The sequence below is a fragment of the Vulpes vulpes genome, chromosome 12, assembly GCF_048418805.1.
Source record: "Vulpes vulpes isolate BD-2025 chromosome 12, VulVul3, whole genome shotgun sequence".
In the NCBI taxonomy this organism is placed as follows: Eukaryota; Metazoa; Chordata; class Mammalia; order Carnivora; family Canidae; genus Vulpes; species Vulpes vulpes.
Window position 1 is genome coordinate 51,569,191 of NC_132791.1, and position 21,403 is coordinate 51,590,593.

The 21,403-nt window shown below is 45.6% G+C and overlaps 1 protein-coding gene across 1 annotated transcript; it reads right to left on the bottom strand.

Moving 5' to 3' along the window:
* Positions 1-741: 741 nt before the first annotated feature.
* Positions 742-15,809, bottom strand: TXNDC15 (thioredoxin domain containing 15). Its single transcript, XM_072728573.1, has 5 exons — positions 15,224-15,809; positions 10,443-10,930; positions 8,599-8,762; positions 3,362-3,492; positions 742-1,440 (listed from the first exon to the last, which is right to left on the bottom strand). Exons 1-5 carry the CDS (start codon positions 15,465-15,467, stop codon positions 1,244-1,246), a joined length of 1,224 nt encoding a protein of 407 aa, XP_072584674.1. The 5' UTR covers positions 15,468-15,809; the 3' UTR covers positions 742-1,243.
* Between the last annotated feature and the right edge of the window lie 5,594 nt (positions 15,810-21,403).

Consider the following 21,403-nt stretch of genomic DNA (forward strand, 5'->3'; position numbering starts at 1 on the left):
TCTCCTGGGATCAAGCTCCACATCCAGCTCCTTGCTCTGCCAGCCCCTGCTCCCCCTACTTGGTGTTCTCTCTCTCTGTCAAATAAAATTTTTTTTAAAAAGTTTTTCTGTGGTCAGATGTCATATCTGAGTTTAAAGGATCTTAGAAACAGCTTTTCAAAAAGCTGGTATAAATTTCATGTTGTCTCTTTTCTACATGTGTCCTAAATTAGACTAGAATCAACTGTGGGCAAGAACACAGTGTTACATACTTCTTTTGGCTCTCACTGAAACTCACACAGTGCTAAGAACCTCTTAAGGCTGAATCAGTGCAAAAAAAAAAAAAAATTATAAAAAATAAAATAAAAAAGGGATCCCTGGGTGGCGCAGCGGTTTAGCGCCTGCCTTTGGCCCAGGGCTCGATCCTGGAGACCCAAGATCGAATCCCACGTCGGGCTGCTGGTGCATGGAGCCTGCTTCTCCCTCTGCCTATGTCTCTGCCTCTGTGTGTGTGTGTGTGTGTGTGTGTGACTATCATAAATAAATAAAAATTTTAAAAAAATTATTAAAAAAAAGGCTGAATCAGTGCATGCTGGGTAGGTAACTGTGACTAAAATTTGAGTGATGTTTTTGCCTAGAACTGGTAATAAATAAGCTTTAGTTTGATGATAATATTTACTTTCTCCTAACATCTGTCCTATCCAGAAACAACTTAAACCACTTCAAATTCTTTCAATGAAATTAAACATTACAAACACCAAAGTACTTGACTCTTTTATTTTCCCATCAGTTACTCAAGAAGGTCACACTTACCAATTCTAGTTATTCTTCCGCAACAGAACACTCTCCTGCACGGAGAGAAAAACTGCAAATGAACAGAAACCAATCTTCTTACACATATATAAGGAATCAAGAGTTTCCTAAAACTATAATGTGAAACTCCTATTTCTTCCTTCTATGAAGCAAACTGTCACTATCCACTATTCCACCTGAACACAGCTCCACATTTGAAACTGGATTACTCCCTTAAAACATTGGATTAGTCAAAAAAAGAATGGTGAGCGCCACTGAATATTTTTGCATTTGCTTATTGCAGTACTAATTAAAACACCAATTTATAATTTTTAACACATATAACAGTTCAACAAATGCATGATTCTTTTAATCTAACTGAAGTTGTAAGTCTATACTTCACTGGAGAAGATGTAAGAAAAGGCAGCACTGATTTCTGAAATTCCTCGTTCCGACTTCTTTCAGCCCGTCACTATTCCACATGTTCCTGCTCTTGTCCTGGAATTAGCCACCGAATGCTCTCAGTTCGAATGGTAGCATACATAATAAAGCTAATTAAAAAGAACAGAGAAAATACAAGCAGCCAGTCCACACTTTTGATCAGAGTGCTGGGAAGAGGGCCTATTTGATCAGCTTGCGTTACCACCACATTTTTCTTGGCTTCTATGCCTGAAAAAGAAATCAGCTGTTTCGAATCAGACAGAAAACATATCCGCTAAAGATCTTTCTCAAGCATTTTGTGTGGTATGCAAAAAGATATGTAGTCTTAAAATAAATACACTGGTGTATCTGGGGCAGGTTTCACTTGTCTGTTGGTATAATCTGTGTTTGCCTCTCCCCCACCACATCAAAGGAGCAGGAACCCATTCAGCTGTTCAAAGCCTAAATGCTAAAATTTTTATGAACTCCTCAGAAGGGTCTTAGTGCAGGGTAAGAGTTGTCTTTTGTTCTCTGTGACACCAAAATTCAACAAGTAACTACTAAAGCTAGTCTCAGGAATCTACAGAATGTTTTCACAGGTGAATGAATGCTAAATTCAAAATGCCTTTAAATCATTTACTGAAAACATTGTTAGAACTAACCACCACTAAGATACGCCATTACCAAAGATGCTATGACTCCTCGATTTCTTTTGGGTTCTAGGTTTTCCTAGAACGTTGAGCAAAATGGCACCTTCTTTCCATATCCGTCTGATTGATAAGCAGGGGTATGGAACTCTAAGACTTGGAATAGCTAACTACCCACCAACAACCCTTTCACTCATAATGAGGTAACTCAGCTTTTTGTTCTTTACTGTGAGATATAAGTATATTTCATATATATGTAAGGTATGTTTTAACTTATTTTTATTCCCAGTAAATATACTTCAGGAAAAAGTGGGGTGCTCATAATTAAGACATTCAAGCTTTTGAAGAGCAAACTTCTGCAAAGAAAAAAATTTCTTCAATATTTAGTGTTCAAACTTCTACAGAATAAAAAAATTAGGCTACATGTTTTGGCAAATATTAAGGGACTAAAATAGCATCTGCATATGGGTGAATAAATGGAACAACACAGCAACAAAAATGAAGAAAATACAACTGTACCCACCAACGCAGATGAATCTCACAAAAACACAATGGTGACTGAAATAAGCCAGCACAAAGGAATCCATTCTGGATGTCTCCATTAATATAAAGTTCAAAAACAGATAACACTAGCCCATTGTGTCAGGAGTCAAGGTGGTAGTTATCTTTGTGGGCAGGAGTGCTGAGGGTGGACTGGTCACATTCTCTCTGGGTCTGAATCCTGGTTACTCGAGGTGTTCATATTGTGAAAATTTATCACCCAGCACACCAATAATTAATGCATACATTTGGGTAAATATTACACATTAATGAAAAATGTATGTAAGAAATTATCTACAAGGGGCAGCCCCAGTGGCGCAGCAATTTGGCACCGCCTGCAGCCTGGGGTGGTGATCCTGGAGACCGGGGATCGAGTCCCACATCAGGCTCCCTGCATGGAGCCTGCTTCTCCCTCTGCCTGTGTCTCTGCCTCTCTCTCTGTCTGTGAATAAATAAATAAAATCTTAAAGAAAATGAAAGAAATGTAAATGTTTAAAAAAAAAAGAAATTATCTGCAGGTGTATGGTATGTGAATTATAGAATAATAAAACTGTTTTTTAAAGGTGTTGATAGGGATCCCTGGGTGGCGCAGCAGTTTGGCGCCTGCCTTTGGTCCAGGGCGCGATCCTGGGGACCCGGGATCCAGTCCCACGTCAGGCTCCCGGTGCATGGAGCCTGCTTCTCCCTCTGCCTATGTCTCTGCCTCTCTCTCTCTCTCTCTCTCTCTCTCTATCATAAATAAATAAAAATTTTTAAAAAAATAAAAAATAAAGGTATTGATAATCATTAAAATTACCTATTCATGTGAAGCTTGCCACTGATTGAGAAACTTTTAATAGAACCATAGCAGTTCACCAGAAAAGAAGGTTTGCATCTGAAAACCAATCTTGAATCTTTCACTTAAGAAGAGCAGACAGGAACCCACAGAATTCATATACCTGAGTAAAATAAAATCCCTTGAATGGCATATTATTTCTACATACCCGTCTGGTTAAAAATGAAGACTTTCAGTGTTTCCAATGTTCGGTCCGTATGATTAAATCTAGCCATTGGTTTAGCTCCTTGAAATAACAAGATGTTGGGAACAGCTACGGTGCCAAACCTGGTAGAAAGGCTATCATCACAGAAAGAAGTCAGTCAGAAAACCAGAACCAACAGCAGGTTTTCTCACGCAGTTACCATATCAGAATGGATGGCCATAAATCCATTTTTTATCTGTTTATCAGTATCAGTTTCCTGTGACCTAGAGAGGTTTCTGATACTCAAACTCTATGCTTATAGCTCTTTCTGACCTTTTTCTTTCTTTCTTTTTTTTTTTTTTAAAGATTTTATTTATTCATGAGAGACAGAGAGAGAGGCAGAGACACAGGAGAGGGAGAAGCAGACTCCCTATGGGGAGCCGGATGTGGGACTCGATCCCAGGATCCAGGATCACGCCCTGGGCCAAAGGCAGACACTCAATCACTGAGCCACCCAGGTGTCCCCCTTTCTGATCTTTTTCCTTATGGGTTAAATTTGGGGGCATTTCTATTATGTTGAGTAGCTTTCTATTACAATAAGGCACTATTCTTCACAGTTATTCCACTTTTTTTTTTTTTTAAAGTAAACTCTACTCCCAACGTAAGGCTGGAACTCACAACCTCAAGATCAAGAAGTGCACACTCCACTGAGTCAACCAAGCTTCCCCTAGTGATTCCACTATTTAAGTTGCTAACTGCCGAAAGTGGTCAGACCAGAAAATTCTAGTTCATGGACAAAGCATACTATGTCAATTTTTTTGACAAAAGAAATTTCAGACTCTCCAGAATGCCCATCTCCATCCTTCATATACGAGATTCAACTTAGGGTGGCAGTTAGTTTGGTTAAGTCAGGACCCATGGATCTATGGTCTAGCAGACACACCAGGAAGTTCACCACTGGAGCAGGACATAACATGATCTGAGTGGTACTGCTTCACCTTTACATAATACAGTAGGTCCTACAAGCTCTGGAGTCAAAACACTCGGGTTCAAGCCTCAGGTCTGTCACTGAACCAGTTGTGTGAGCTTCAGGCAGACTATTTAACCTCTTTAAGCCTCAGTTTCCCCCATTAGTAAAATGATAGTATTGGAAAATCAGGATTTATTTCTTTTGTAAACATGGTGTACCTTAAATATTAACATATGAGGCAAACACATGCCCCGGCCTTATAACAAGTCTCTACTCTCCATGATCAGCAGACACTGAGAGGCATGCATGGAGATGACAGAAGAAAACAGATGATAAAGGCCAGCAGAAAACGGCAGGGTGAGACCCAAACCTAGAGCTTTAAGCTGGTGCTAGGGGCCAGCCCTGCCAGTGGGGTGGGGGGAGCCCAGTCCAAGTCTGACACTGACCTAGACTGTCCTTCCCACCAGTCTCTTACCTTGGGCCAGGCCACCTAGATATTTCCCTGAAGCCCTTGTGAGAATTACTAATTTGCTGCAATTTCTTTCTCCCTAAACAAGTTTAGGTAAATGTTGGCAGTTACATTACCCACATGGAAGATCAGTGGAGTGCAAATTTTTACTCAAAATTTTTACTTGGGGGATCCCTGGGTGGCGCAGCGGTTTGGCACCTGCCTTTGGCCCAGAGCGCGATCCTGGAGACCCAGGATCGAATCCCACGTCGGGCTCCCGGTGCATGGAGCCTGCTTCTCCCTCTGCCTGTGTCTCTGCCCCTCTCTCTCTCTCTCTGTGACTATCATAAATAAAATAAAATAAAATAAAATAAAAATTTTTACTTGAAGGGTGCCTGGGTGGCTCAGTTGATTAAGCATCGACTTGATTTAGGCGCAGGCCATGATCTCAGGCTCTTGGGATTGAGCCCCAAGTTGGGCTCTGCGCTCAATGGGGAGTCTGCTTCTCCCTCTCTCTCCGTCTCCCTCTGCTCACTTGGTCTCTCTCTCTCTCTCAAATAAATAATTAAAATATTTTAAAAAGTCTGAGGGGACACTTGGGTGGCTCTGTGGTTGAGCGTCTGCCTTCAGCTCAGGGCATGATCCGGGAGTACAGGGATCAAGTCCCACATTGGGCTCCCTGCATGAAGCCTGCTTCCCCCTCTGCCTGTGTCTCTACCTCACTCTCTCTCTCTCTCTCTCTCTGTCTCTCATGAAAAAATAAAATCTTCAAAAAAAATTTTTTTTTTTTTTACTCAACTTCATTTTTACCAATTTGACCATGTTCCAGACTTTCCAAAGTGATCCACCCACCACCTCCTGTAACCTGCTAAAGGGCATGTGAGGCAGAGGAGGAGGGACACACTTTAAAACCCATGCACGGGGCGCCTGGGTGGCTCAGTGGGTTAAACGTCTGCCTTTGACTCAGGTCAGGACCTCGGGGTCCTGGGATCAAGCCACACATCGGAATCCCTGCTCTGTGGAGAGTCTGCTTTTCCCTCTTCCTCTCCCTCAACTCATGTTCATGCTCAAGCTTTTTCTCTCACACACAAAAATAAATAAATATTTTTTAAAAAATAAATAGGGCAGCCCTGGTGGCACAGCGGTTTGGCACCGCCTGCAGCCCGGGGTGTGATCCTGGAGACCTGGGATCGAGTCCCACATCCGGCTCCCTGCGTGGAGCCTGCTTCTCCCTCTGCTTGTGTCTGCCTCTCTCTGTGTGTGTCTCTATGAATAAGTAAATAAAATCTTTAAAAAATAAATAAAAATAAATAAATAAAACCCTCGCATAGTCACAGCCCTTGGGGGAAATACACATCTGAACAAAGCTCTTTATACCTTATCGCACTCAACATATAAAAAAGACAAAAGCCCACTGAATAACATAAAACAAAAATAAACACCATTTTATTTATTTTATTTTTTAAAAGATTTTACTTATTTATTCATGAGAGACACAGAGAGAGAGAGGCAGAGACACAGGCAGAGGGAGAAGCAGGCTCCACACAGGGAGCCCGACATGGGACTCGATCCTAGGTCTCCAGGATCACACCCTGGGATGAAGGCGGCACTAAACCACAGAGCCACCCGGGCTGCCCAGTAAATACCATTTTAAAGGGCTACATTAATTCATTCAATCAATTTATTGACTGTCCACTAAGGAACATGCATACAATAAATGTAAATAAGAGGAAAGAAAAAAGGGGGAGGGAAAGGAAGGAAAGAAAGAAATCCTGAGCAGACACACAACAGGGTGCTGAATCAGCTACCAAGGGGAGAAACTTAAACTGCAGATGAGTCTCAGGAGGGTTCCACATGTGACACTAATCTTGCTAATTCAGGCAGACCAAAACCCTGAAGAGTCCTCTGGTCCCTCCACTACCATCAAGCAGATCCACCTTTAAATTCCATCCTTGGGATCCCTGGGTGGCGCAGCGGTTTGGCGCCTGCCTTTGGCCCAGGGCGCGATCCTGGAGACCCGGGATCGAATCCCACGTCAGGCTCCCGGTGCATGGAGCCTGCTTCTCCCTCTGCCTGTGTCTCTGCCCCTCTCTCTCTCTCTCTGTGACTATCATAAATAAATAAAAATAAAAAAAATAAAAATAAATTCCATCCTTAATGCAAACTGGTGCAGGCACTCTGGAAAACAGTATGGAAGTTCCTCAAAAAGTTAAAAATAGAGCTACCCCACCACCCAGCAATTGCACAACTGGTTGTTTATCCAAAGGATACAAACATAGTGACTCAAAGGGGCACCTGCAGCCCAATGTTTATAGCAGCAATGTCCACAAGAGCCAAACTGTGGGAAGAGCCCAGATATCCACTGACAGATGAATGGATAAAGAAGATATAGTATATATATAAAATCGAATATTACTCAGCCATTAATAAGAATGAAATCTGGGCAGCCCCTGTGGCTCAGCGGTTTAGCGCCGCCTTCAGTCCAGGGTGTGATCCTGGAGACCCGGGATCCAGTCCAGGTGGGTCTCCCTGCATGGAGCCTGCTCCTCCCTCTGCCTGTGTCTCTGCCCCTCTCTCTCTCTGCATCTCTCATGAATAAATATATAAAAAAAAAAAAATAAGAATGAATCTTGCCATTTACATTGATGTCAATGGAACTAGAGAGTAGTATAGTTAAGTGAAATAAGGCAGAGAAAAATACCATACGATTTCACTCATATATGGAATTTAAGAAACAAAACAGAGAAACGTAGGGGAAGGGAAGGAAAAATAAGGTAAAAACAGAGAAGTAGGGCAGCCTGGGCGGCTCAGCGGTTTGGCCACCGCCTTGCAGCCCAGGGCCTGATCCTGGAGACCTGGGATCTAGTCCCACATCAGGCTCCCTGCATGGAGCCTGCTTCTCCCTCTGCCTGTGCCTCTGCCTCTCTCTCCCTCTGTGTCTCTCATGAATAAATAAATAAAATATTAAAAAAAAAAAAAACAGAGAAGTAAGCAAACCTTAAGAGACTTAATGCTAGGAAACAAAGTGAGTTGCTGAAGGAGAGATGGGGGGAATGAGTAAATAGGTGATGGGCATTAAGGAGGGTATGTGATGTAATGAGAACTGGGTGTAAAAAGAAAAAAAAAAAAAAAGAACTGGGTGTTACTTGAAATTGATGAATCACTAAAGCCTACCCCTGAATCTAATACAGTATATGTTAACCAAATTGAATTTAAATTTTTTTAAAAATTATTAACTTAGTCATAGTAATTCACTCATTTATATAATACAACCCAGGGCTAGTTACGTACTTCTGTGCAAAATTGGGGGGAAATTATAGTACATATTCACTATACCCGTTTTGAGGACAAAATGAAATACAAATGAAAAGTACTTTCCCCAATGTCTAGCACATGGTAGGCCCTCCATAAACAATAGATGTAATTAACATAAAGATAGATAGGGAAGCCTGGGTGGCTCAGTGATTGAGCATCTGCCTTTGGCTCAGGGTGTGATCCCGGGGTTCCGGGATCAAGTCCCATATCGAGTTCCTTATGCGGAGCCTGCTTCTCCCTCTGCCTGTGTCTCTGCCTCTCTCTCTGGGTCTCTCATGAATATATAAATTAAAAAAAAAAAAGACAAATTCCACCATGCAGACAACAGTCCCTTCTCTTCAGGGGCCTCCAGAAAGTGAGTCTCAGCTCCCTGAGGAGTCTTTACCACTCACCCTTGCCCATCCCTCCTGCTAGTCCACTTTCCATGCTCACACCTACATTCTCAGCTTTGAATTTAAATGACTACCTCCAAATAACTGTAACCATCATCCAGAAGGATGACATGTAAGCTCTATTCAGGGAACATACCTGCTGTGCTGAGAAGCATCAAGTGCCAAAAAATGAAGAGCTGGAAATGCCCGGGGCAGAGAATTAAAATGAGGGGCCAAACTGGCAGAAAATCGGCACCATGGGGTATAAAACAGGACCAGCGTGCAGTCACTACCATTTGGATTCAGAAAATCCATAAGGTCCTGTAGTAAAAAAAAAAAAAAACAAGTGTTAAAGTCAGCAGTAAATGTTCATGTACATTCTTCTGGAAGGATGCCCAAGAAAGTGGAAACACTGCTGCCTCCAAGGAGAGGAGGCAGGGACACGATAGGGAGACTACAGGATATCCCCTTAAGAACCTTTTGGGTTTGGGGGCACCTGGGTGGCTCAGTGGCTGAGAGTATGTCTTCCACTCAGGTCGTGATCCAGGGGTCCTGGGATCGAGTCTCCCATCCGGCTCCCTGCGAGAAGCCTGCTTCTCCTTCTGCCTATTTCTCTGCCTCTCTCTGTCTCTCATGAATAAATAAATAAAAATAAAAAATAAAGAACCTTTTGAGTTTTGAACCATAGGAATGCATGAATCAGCAGCAAAGTATTGGCAAATAACAAATCATAAACTTTCCTGTAGGCTTTCTTGATAGTACTATATAGCAATTTCAGTATCTTTCGGGATTCGTCAATTCAAATACTAAGTACCCACAAGGCACAAGCCATTGTCCCCACCTCTGACCTGTGCCTTTCACACATTCTAATGGCATTATTAAAGCACTGAACAGTAGATCCAGATCTGCAAGCAGTCAAATCAATATATTTGCCCAAAGGCTAGTTCAATGACAGGGTGCATCATCCCTGCCACCACCCTAACTCAGACTGCTGAAACTGCTCTCTCCTGGTCAAGTGTGTGACACTCAAGAAACAGTCCAGCAGGGCTGAGGCACACTGTTCACCAGGCACTAAGGGGAGGGTGTGAGGCCAGCGCGGACCCCTGTACTTCAAGGGGCCATGGACACTCCATATACCATTTACCCTCATTTAAAATAAGCAGTCATAGCGTGCAGAGCTAGGATTTCTTCTCATATTACATAAGCAGCCTAAACTCATCCTGCTACCTGACTCAACAATCCCACTAGTCAGACATTATCCTAGTGTTCTCTTTGGAATTATTATTTATCCAACGGGCTGGAAAAGCGTGGCTGCATTGGGGACAACTCACTCCGGAGAAAACACTGGAATCATAGTCTTTGAAGAAACTTTTCATTAATATAACCTGCTTCCCAGGGGTATCACCAGTCTAAACACTGCTAATCACAATCTTAGTAATTCAGATATTTTTAACTTACCTCTGTAATAAATAGCTCATTTGGAAGAAGAAAAATGCTAGGATTCTGATGCTAAGTGCCTATCTGTCCAATGGGATTTTTTTTTTTTAAAGATTTCTTCATTTATTTGAGACAGAGAGAGCATGAGTGCGGGGTTGGAACGGAGGGAGAGAGAGAATCTCAAGCAGACTCTGGGCTGAGCGCAGAGCCCAACATGGGGCTCTAACTCACGACCCTGAGACCACCACCTGAGCTGAAACCAAGACTCAAACTAAACCAACTGAGCCACCCACATGCCCCTGGGATCTCCATCATGAGGCTTGGTGGAGAGAAGACCCCAAGGGTGACTAGGCTTATGCGGCCTACAAAGCATAACTGATAACTGACACTAGTTCTATTGCCTCCTCTCCTCTCCCTACAAACATGAGAGCAAAGTCAATTTTCACTGATGCAGCCGTCAGAAAATGATAAAGATCCCAACCCTCCGTTTGATAGCTGACAGAATATTAAATAGGAAAATCAGTATGTAGAAAAGGAGGAAGAAACTAAGCCATCCTTTCTTACCTGTGACATATTTAAAACTTTGAGAGTAAAGTTTTCTAAGCCGGTCACATTTCTCTCCTCGCAGTTCACCTTGGGAGATTTCAGACTTTCCGTGCTATTGGAGTCCTCGTGTGGGGCCGGGTCCGATTCGCCCACCTCGGGCTCTGAGTAATACTCCTCCTCTCTGTCCTGGAAGCTGGCCCCCGTGCCGTCCAGAGAGAAGAGGTGCTCTCGGAGGCTGCACCGCGAGTCCTCCTCCCCTTGGGCCCCACAGGTGCCGCCACTGGGCTCGGAACTCAGCTTGTCGTCTGTCTCCCCGGGGATCATGGACAGCATCAGCACATGGTCGCCATCCGCGTCAAGCCCCAGGACCGTGCCTGCCTCTCCCGCTGACCTGTCCTGGCCCCCAGGGCCGCGTGGGTGCTCTTCCTCACTTGTGGACACGACTCCGGCCAGCAGAGCATGAGCAGGCTGCTCCTCCGACTGCAAGTGACTGCCTTCCTCAGCAACTAAAACATGCCAGCATGTTCCCAGGTGTAAGTCACTTCAAAGTATACGCACCCTCCAAAGAATTACAGTTCTCCTCAAACAAGAAATTTTCCCCTACCAAGAAAAAAGGTAATCTCCCCATAAAACTATCAGAGGGCCACCCATCATTCTCCAGATCATGAAGAAAAAGGTACCAGGTTAATGAATGTCAGATACCAAATGGACAACTACATGCCTTCATGTGATACCTGCTATTTGTCCTGTCGATTATAAGCAAGAACATTCCACTGCAAATATCCGATTAGGAAAATATAACACAAATACTTCAACAATTTCATATGCTTGATGAAAATATCCAACAAAACAATGATGCCTTTATAGAAGATTCTACTATAGCAAGGCAACCTTGCACACATTATAACAGCTCTGAGAGCCCAGCAGGACAAGGGTCACCATCCCCACTTAACGGATGACCAAGCCGAGGCACAGAGAAGCAGCATAAGGCCCAACCCACGCAAGCTAGTAAGCAGCAGAGCCAGGTCTCTGAGTGAAGTCTTCTGACTGCTACTCCAGATCAGGCCTTACCCTGCCCCCATAACACCTCAGGGAGCGCTGTGCCTCCCAACCTGAGAACACTACTCCAGCCATACAGCAGCTCCTGCATGAGGTGGCCTCTCTGCTGCTTGCCACCCTTGGGAGTGCCAGGAGGTACACCCCACAGTGCCAAGGCAACAGCAGAGGTAAGGAGGACTTTCCTCCCACTTTTGGAGCCACTAGACAGGGAGTGGGTAAAATGTTTTGGGCAAGGGAAGACCCTAGGGAAGTCTCATTCACTGAGCAATCTCCACTCACCTTTTTTAACAGTGACTCCTGCCTTCCAACTCCCCTTAACTCAATAAAAGCAGCCAGACTCAGTGCCAACCACAGGGCAGCAGAAACAAATGAGCCCAGCTGTACTCAGACAAGCTCGCCTTGCGGCTAGGAAACCACCAGCCAGGTAATGGGCTGTGCCCTGTCAACAGCATGTCACCCAAGTGTGAATAACCAACTGACTTTAAAGTTGGGGAGAGGTCTGGGAGCTTCCTAAGGTATGCACACTTAGTGTAAGAGCTCAAAGAATATCCCCATAGAGATTTGCAGATTCATTCAGCCATTGAAAAACATTCTCTCAGAATCCTGCTTCTGGCTAAATTGGAGGAAGAGAGACCAGATTTACCCTCCCTAGTGAAACAACCCCCAAAAGGCCAAAAATGTGCAAAAGTTTCAGGAGACTAGTTAGCCCGCAAGGAAGGATAGGGATCCCTGCAGAAAAGGAAGAGAAACAGAGGAGAGCCCTACAGGGGCTCTAGCTTACCACCTGAGGGAGTGCCTGCCACAGCTCAGGAAGGGGGGGAGCAGGACGAGTCCAGCAGACTCCTCCAATTGAGGAGATGCTACTGAGGGTTCAGAGGGACCAAGAAATCTAGAGTTTGCAGGACAGAATAGTGGAGATGGGGAAGCTGCAGAGAGAGGACCCAGAGACCTGCAGAGACAAACACACTGGTCAACATTTATATGGGAGTAAGCTCCCAAAGAAAAGCAAAGAACCACCCAAAAGGATCAGAGGCAATAGTAAGTACCCACCACTCACAGAGAGCTGGGAGGAGTACCTGTTCTCACCAGCTAGACTAGAAAACCTCACAATTCACAGAGCACCGGAGAGAGGATGCAAAAGTAGTTGTGCACAATTAATCCTACAGTAAATACAGCTGTGCACCCATCTAGCAAACCTTAAAAGCAAGGCTCAAACCAGGCTCAGCTAACTTAACTGTACCCCAGGACAAAACTCATGAATATTTAGACAAACACTAAAATACCTAGCACTCAATAAGATCAAACTTATGTCCGGCATCCAATCAAAAGTTACCAGGCATTCCAAAAAGCAGGAAAATAAGATCCATAATGAGAACAAGAATTAACCAATTAAAACTGACCCAAAGCTTGCAGATGTCAGAATTAGGAGATGAGGATATTAAAACAGTAATTATAACTCTATTACTATGTTCAGAAAGTTAAGCAGGTATAGAGACATAAGATATAAAAGACCCACATCAAAATGCAAATCAAAACCACAGAGATCTCACCTCACACCTTTTATCAAAAAGACAAGAAATAACAAGTGCTGGGGATATGGAGAGAAAAGGAAACTTTCATGTGCTCTTGGAAGTAATGTAAATTGGGGCAGCTGTTGTGTAAAACAGTATAGAGGTTCCTCAAAAAATTAAAACTATAATTACCATATGATCCAGCAATTCCACTTCCAGGTGGAACAAAAACACTAATTTGAAAAATATATGCATCCATGTTCATTGCAGCCTTATTTACAAAAGCCACAGAAGCAATTTAGGTGTCTACCAAAGGAAGGATAAAGAACATAGAATCTATACACACGATATCATTATTCAGCCACAAAAAAGGAAACCTTGCCATTTGCAACAACATGCATAGATCATTATGCTAAATTGAGATGAATCCCAGAAAAACAGATTCCCCTATGCTCTCACTTACATGTGGAATCTTCATAAATAAATAAATAACTAGCTCAGAGATACAGAGAACAGACTGGTGGCTATGAGAGGTGGTGGTGGAAGGGGGTCAAGTGGGTGAAGATGAGGGCACCTGGATGACTGGTCAGTGAAGCATCTGCCTTTGGCTCAGGTCATGATCCCAGGGTCCTGGGATGGAGCCACACATTGATCCCTGCATTAGGCAACCTGCTCAGCAAAGAGCCTGCTTCCTCCTCTCCCTCTGCTCCTCCCCCTGCTTCTGTGCCCTCTGTCAAATAAGTAAAGTCTTAAAAATAAATTAATTAATTAATTAATTAATTAAGTCTTTAAAAAAGGGGGGCGGGGGGAGATCCCTGGGTGGCTCAGCGGTTTAGCGCCTGCCTTCCGCCCAGGGCATGATCCTGGAGTCCCAGGATCGAGTCCCATGTCGGGCTCCCTGCATGGAGCCTGCTTCTCCCTCTGCCTCTCTCTCCCTCTGTGTATATCATGAATAAATAAATAAAAATCTTTTTAAAAAAGAAAAAAAAAAGAAAGAAAGAGAGTATAGATGGTCAGAAAGTACAAACTTTCAGGTACAAAATAAGTCATGAGAATGTAGATTTACAGTATGGTGACTCTAGTTAATAATACTGATAATACTGCGTTGCATATATGAAAGTTACTGAGAGTAAATCTTAAAAGTTCTCGTCACAAGAAAAAAATACTTTAGGGGGGCGCCTGGGTGGCGCAGCGGTTTAGCACCTGCCTTCGGCCCGGGGCGCGATCCTAGAGACCCGGGATCGAGTCCCGCGTCGGGCTCCCGGCATGGAGCCTGCCTCTCCCTCTGCCTGTGTCTCTGCCTCTCTCTGTGTCTATCATAAATAAAATCTTTAAAAATATCTATATTTTTTAGGTGGGCAGCCCGGGTGGCTCAGCGGTTTAGCGCCGCCTTCGGCCCAGGGTATGATCCTGGAGTCCCGGGATCGAGTCCCACGTCAGGCTCCCTGCATGGAGCCTGCTTCTCCCCTCTGCTGTGTCTCTGCCTCTCTCTCTCTCTCATGAATAAATAAAATCTTAAAAAAAAAAATAGCAGGCCAAACGGTCGGGACCTGCACAACGTGTGAGGAGCGGGACGACCCGGCGCTGCAGGGGTAAGGCCGCAGCCTTGGGCGCGGGCCGGGCCGGGCCTGCAGCGTGGCCCCTCCCCCCGGGGTGCCCGGAGAGCGTGCCGTGGCTAGCAGCGGCTTACGCGGGCAGCCTCCTCCAGGTACGTCCGTCTGTCCGGCCTACAGGCAGCTGACCGAGAGCGGCCTTCTTAAAAAAAAGTGATCCGTCAAAGTGCAAAATAAAGCGTGGGCCCTGCAGGCGGAAAGGCAGGCTGTGACAGGCCCCGGGGAGGCGGCCCCGCCCGGACACGGAGCTACTCCCGCAGCCGGTCTCCGAGGTGGGTGCGTCGGGCGCCGGGAAGGTCGGCTCCTCGCGGATTCGCGTCGCCCCCGTAGGCGCCCACACGCTGCCCCTCGCGACTGACGGACGCCTGCGGCGGGGCCTGCACGGGCTCCCCGCCGCCCCACACGACCCCCGCGGAAAGGGGTCGCGACGCCGCGGGGCTGGGCGCGCGGGCCGGCGCCACGAGAAGCCGAGGGGCGCGCCGCGGACCCCGCGCAGGTGAAAGAGCGCCGCCCGAGCCCACCTCCACGCGCCGTCATTTCGCTCGCCGCCGCCTGCCGCCCCACCCCCCCGCCGGCCACGGCCACGGCCACGGCCACTGCCCCAGCCCGCACTCACCTTCCAGGCCGCGAGCGGGAGACCCCAGCACCCACAGCAGGACCTGCCACCAGCCGAGGAGCCGCATGGCGCGGGGCTGGAAGCGTTCGGGACCACTGCCCGAGCCGCAGGGCAACGGGCGCTCGGCGAGGCGCGGCGCGGCGCGGCGCGCTCCTGGCTTCCTGGGGGAGGGGAGCCGCAAGCGCGAGCACGAGCGCGAGCCCGTGCCGCCATCTTGGAAGCTGGCGGCGGCCGCGAGCGCCATCTTGGAGTCGGGCGGCCTGCCTCTGGCTTGTGGCCTCTAGTCCTTGGCGTCCGCTGCGGTTCAGGATCCCAGAGCTAGACACCTCCGGTCGTCTCGAGCTTTCCCGACCCGCAAGCCCTGAACGGGGTTCCAACACAGACCCGCAGCCCGCCTTCTTCGCGCGGAAGGCGCTCTGGCTGCCGGCAGTAGGCGCTGCGTCCGTACGGCGCCGCGTTCCGGGGCGGGAGAGGCTCCGAGGCCTCCGCCGAGTGCCCGGAATCTCCGCCTTACCCCTCGGCCCTGCCTGCCCTGCCTGCCGGGGCCGCGCGGATTACGGGGTGCCCAGCTAAATTTGAGTTTCGCAGAAACAACAAATAGGTTTTTATTTCACTCTAAGAAACATATGGATTTTCTTTTTTTTTCTTTTTCTTTTTTTTTTTAGGATTTTAAAAGATCATAAGCAGGGGGAGGTGATAGAGGAAGAAGCAGGTTCCCTGCTGAGCGAGGAGTGGGCAGTGAGATCATGACCTCGGCCTAAGGCAGAAGCTTAACCGACTGCCCCGCCTAGGCGCTCAGAAACATACAGATTTTCTTTTTTTTCTTTTTTTTTTTAATTTGTAAGAGTGTACAAGGAGACACCGAGACATAGACTCCCCGCGGGGAGCCCGATGCGGGACTGGATCCCAGAACCCCGGGATCACGCTCTGAGCGGAAGGCAGATGCTCAACCCGGATTTTCCATGTAGCTTTCTTCGTCCTGTAATTGTATTTGAGGAGTCTGATAACCGTAATCCTACCTCCTGTGAACCCAGGGCAGGCAGTTTTTGTTTGTTGGTTGGTGTAACTAACCCACTCGCAGGGCAGTCTCCGACTCCCGGACCCTCCCCTCAAGCCCCGTCCCCGAGGAGGTTGGGCCACCTCTAAGCACACAGCCCGGATGAGGAGGGGAGCTGGGTAGCAGAGGAACAGGGCTCCGCATTCCAGAGCTGGGGGGAGGGAGGAGGGACCTAAGAGAGCATGCTGAGATGAAAACAATGACTCTCCAGGTCAGCAGTTAGGGGGAAGGGCCTCCTAAAGTCAGTAAAGCAAGTTTTGGGCATCCTGCAGTGCTACATCAGTGCAGCTTTCAAACTTGCATTAAGTGAGGTTAAAAACACAGAAATAAATGTTAAAGAACTTACATCAAATCCTTGGTAGTTACTGTTGGGCTGGCGAGTCTGGGGACCTCAAAATGGCCTACCCGAGGCCAGCAATCCCCCAATAACACCGCCCTACCCCCATCTTCCCGCCAACGCCACCTTGCTGCCCTACCCTAATTTAGCTTAGGAAACCCGTAACCTTTGCCCTAACCAAAAAAAAAAAAGACCCGGAAAAGACCGAAAACCTGAAAAACATCACCAAATAAGGAAACCTCACCCCATATTTCCCTACCAACCCTCCCGCCAAAAACTCCTTATAAACCCTCCTGCGACCTGCCTGGGCGCGACTTCCCTGCTCTCTCTCTCCCCTGGGGGCCGCGGAACCTCGCTGGAGAGCCTGTCCCATTAAAAGCTTGTTTCGACCAACTTTTGCCTGGCCTTTCCATTTCACTACCGATCGGATTAAACCTGACATTTGGTGCCGAAACCCGAGAGGAGATCGAGGCCCCACTCTGGTTGGGGAGCCTCTCCTCACCACCAGGCTGAATGGCCCCCCTGTGGGTACTTTTGACTAAACCTGACACCCCAATTTTGAGAGGGACCTAGGCTTTTTTTTGGCCACGTGGTGAATCCCAACTTCCAACATTTTTTTTAAAGATTTTATTTAGTTTTTCATGAGAAACACAGAGTCAGGCAGAGACATAAGCAAAGGAAGAAGCAGGCTCCCTGGGGGAGCCCGATGCGGGATTTGTTTCCAGTACCTAGGGATCACAAGCTGAGCCAAAGGCAGATGCTCAACCACTGAACCACCTGGGTGACATCCAGGTGTCACCCAACTCCAACATTTGTAAGAGTATATGGTTGGTCAGCAACTTAATAACTGCACCAGCCAGGTGCCCCAAACCTTATTTTCTTTCACTTCTTCTTTCCCATACCCTTCATACCTAATTCAAAGATGCATAAAAGCCAATAGGACAGAGGATTAAGGGAGTTTAAGACTTACAAAAAGGAGAGTGATTTGATTTGTCTAGACACTCCGAAGTGAATGCTCTGTGTTTACTATCTCCTTTTTATTATGTCCTTCCCCCCCCCCCCCCCCCGTGTTTGTGCTTTAGCTATTGGGACAGATATTCTGCAGATGTTAGAATTGTCTTTGGTTAAATACTGTGTATACAGTCTTCTAATGACATTGCAGGAAATGCTGTCAACAGGACAGAATCCATATTTGACTGTCTCACCACCAGGGGGCACTTGCATTTATTTTCAGCAAGAAAATTGCCTTCAGGTTTATCTTGAAACTCCCATTTTATTTTCATTTCTGAAGGGTGAAAAAGTTGACATCATCTTCTTCCTTTGGCTTAAATGAACTCTGTGTACCAACACCATTTGGCCTGGGATTGTTCATTCTTGTGAATGATAATAATTTGATAATAATTATAATTGTTATGCATAAATACACGCCCACATACCTAGTGTTTAGTTTGTCCCTCTTCATAGGTTTGCCTAATTTGTTTTTGTTTTTGTTTTTGTTTTTTGCCTAATTTGTTTTGAATCTGATGAGTCATGAGAACTACTCCTTCTCGGTGTTTTTCTCTCTCATGAACAAATGAGTATTTACTTTCCTTTAGATCACTATAGCAAAGTACATTTTCCAAAGATTGCCACAATAATATCCCTCCTCCCACATGCTGTTCTTTAAAATAATTATGCCCCTGCCCAGTCAACAGGTAGAATCAAATTCCCCTTTCCTTGAATCTGGGTGGGCCTGTGATTCACAAGGAGCCAGGAAAATGTAACAGTACGTGAAGAGATCCTATGTAACTTCTGAGGCTACACAGTTTTACCCTCTTCGCTGGAAGATTTGCATGGAGGCACTAAACTGAGACACAAAGTAGTTGAACTGTCTTAAGCTGCCATGTTCTGATGAAGTTCAAACCAGCTTGCCCAGAGAAGCCCAGACACTACTGAGGAATGTCCACCATCACTCCCTGATCCCACTAATACTCTGCTCCGCCTTCAGCTATCCCTGAACTCCTACTGCCTAAGAGACCACAGCCAGAAATGACCTGACCCACAGATGCAGAGATAAAAAAAAAAAAACTAGTGTTTTTGGGATGCCTGGGTGGCTCAGCAGTTTAGTGCCTGCCTTCAGCTTAGGGTGTGATCCCCATCTGGGGATTGGATCCTGCATCGGGCTCCCTGCATGGAGCCTGCTTCTCCCTCTGCCTGTGTCTCTGCCTCTCTCTCTCTCTCTCTCTCTGTGTGTGACTATCATAAATAAATTAATTAATTAAAAAAATATTTTATTTATTCATGAGAGACACAGGGAGAGAGAGGCAGAGACACAGGCAGAGGGAGAAGCAGGCTCCATGCACCGGGAGCCCGACGTGGGATTCGATCCCGGGTCTCCAGGATCGTGCCCTGGGCCAAAGGCAGGCGCCAAACCACTGCGCCACCCAGGGATCCCTAAATAAAATATTTTTAAAATTTTTTTCCTTTAATTCCAGTATAGTTAACATAGAGTGTGATGTTAGTTTCGGGTGTATAATACAGTGATTCATGAGCCTAGTTGAATCTTAACATTATCCTGAAAGGGAAATTTCATGAGTTGGCCATTCATTCCTTAGTTATATGAATACTTGATATAACAATTATTATAACAATTATTTATAATCAGTGCATAGTTGTCTATTGCTACATAACAAATTACCCAAAACTTGGTGTCTTAAAACAGTAATAATCATTATCTTACACCATTTATACGGGTTAGGAACTCAAGCATTGGCAATATCCCTGGCTTAGCTGGGTGTTCCTGGCTGAGAATCTCAAATGAGATTACATTCAGGATGGTGGGTAGTGCTACAGTTATCTGAATACTTGATTGGGGGGATCCCTGGGTGGCTCTGCAGTTTAGTGCCTGCCTTCGGCCCAGGGCGTGATCCTGGAGTCCTGGGATCGAGTCCCGCATCAGGCTCCATGAGGGACTTCTCCCTCTGCCTGTGTCTCTGCCTCTCTCTCTGTGTCTCTCGTGAATAAATAATAAAATAAAATCTTTAAAATAAATGAATACTTGATTGGGAATGGAAGATACGCTTCCAAGATGACAAGTTGCTGGCAACTGATGGCAGGAGAGCTCAGTGCTTAAACACGTGGATCTCTCTGTAGGACATTTTGTTCTCATGACATGACAGATGGCTTTCCTCCGACCAAGCGACATAAGAGAGCAGCGCTAAAGCTGCAGTACCTTTTATGTCCTAGCCTCAGAAATCACACACCACCGTTCGTGCAGTATCCCATTAGTTACACATGTCACCACATTTAATGTAGGAGGAGGCTATACAAGGACATAAATACCAGGAGATAAGGATCATTGGGAGCTATATTGGAGGCTGGCTTACCACAGTGAGTAATAATATTTGGATTCCTATAGTATTAACACTTGAAGATGTTATACGTAATATTGTGTTAATAAAAAACTTTTAAAAAGTAGTGATTGGGGCATCCCAGGTGGCTCAGCGGTTTAGCGTCGCCTTCAGCCCAGGGCGTGATCCTGGAGACCCAGGATCAAGTCCCATGTCGGGTTCCCTATTGAAGCCGCTTCTCCCTCTGCCTGTGTCTCTGACTCTCTCTCTCTGCTCTGTGTCTCTCATGAATAAATAAATAAAATCTTAAAAAAAAAAAAGAATAAAAAATAAAAAGTAGTAACTGAAAAAAATACTGTTATAAATAATATGAAAGGAACATAAAAAATACCTATCCAAGCCATCACCTAATGATCAATATAGTCTTCCTTCTCTTCTCAATTCACTGAATCTAATTTTGAGAAGTACTTGAGCTTATAACAGATTTGTGAAGTTCTGTTTAGGAAATACCAAACCCTCAAGCTATAAGTCCTTAAACTGTAATTCACCTTACTGTGTTTGATAGTGTATCCAATGTAGCATTTGGAGAAACTGAGTCACTAATCCTGCCTTCACAATATTAAAAGTGACATCATGAGATCGAACCCCATGTCAGGCTCCACACCATGAGGCAGAGTCTGCTTGAGATTCTCTGCCCTCTCCCTCTGCCCCTCCCCTGGCTTGCCTTCCTTCTCTTTCTCTCACTCTAAAATAAATAAATAAAATCTTTTTTAAAAAAATTTGATCTATAGGGCAGCCTGGGTGGCTCAGCGGTTTAGCGCAGCCTTCAGCCCAGGGAGTGATCCTGGAGACCCGGGATGGAGTCCCACGTCGGGCTCCCTGCATGGAGCCTGCTTCTCCCTCTGCCTGTGTCTCTGCCTCTCTCTCTCTCTCTCTCTCTCTCTCTCTCTCTCTCTCTCTCTCAGTGTGTGTCGCATGAGTAAATACATAAAATCTTTTTTTAAAAAAATTGATCTATAGATATAATACAACCCCTAATAAAATCATAGGAATTGGTACAAACTGACAAACTTATTCTAAATTCTGTATGGAAACATGAAAGCCAAAATATCCAAAACAATTTTGAGGAAGAAAAACAAAGCAAGAAAAATAACTTGGCTGCCTCAGTTGTGGAACATGTGACTTTTTATCTCAGGGTCCTGAATTCAAGCCCCATGTTGCATGTAGAGCTTACTTTAAAAAAAAAAAAAAAGAAAGAAAGAGGGATCCCTGGGTGGCGCAGCGGTTTAGCGCCTGCCTTTGGCCCAGGGCGTGATCCTGGAGACCCGGGATCGAATCCCACATCAGGCTCCCGGTGCATGGAGCCTGCTTCTCCCTCCGCCTGTGTCTCTGCCTCTCTCTCTCTCTGTGACTATCATAAATAAATAAAAAAATTAAAAAAAAAAATTTAAAAAAAA

Coding starts and splice junctions, on each gene's coding strand:
- TXNDC15 (XM_072728573.1), bottom strand. CDS start 15,467: ATGGCGCTCGCGGCCGCCGCCAGCTTCCAAGATGGCGGCACGGGCTCG. Junction 10,931..15,223: donor TCCCGCTCGCGGCCTGGAAG/GTGAGTGCGGGC, acceptor GGCATGTTTTAG/TTGCTGAGGAAGGCAGTCAC. Junction 8,763..10,442: donor AAGTTTTAAATATGTCACAG/GTAAGAAAGGAT, acceptor TTTTTACTACAG/GACCTTATGGATTTTCTGAA.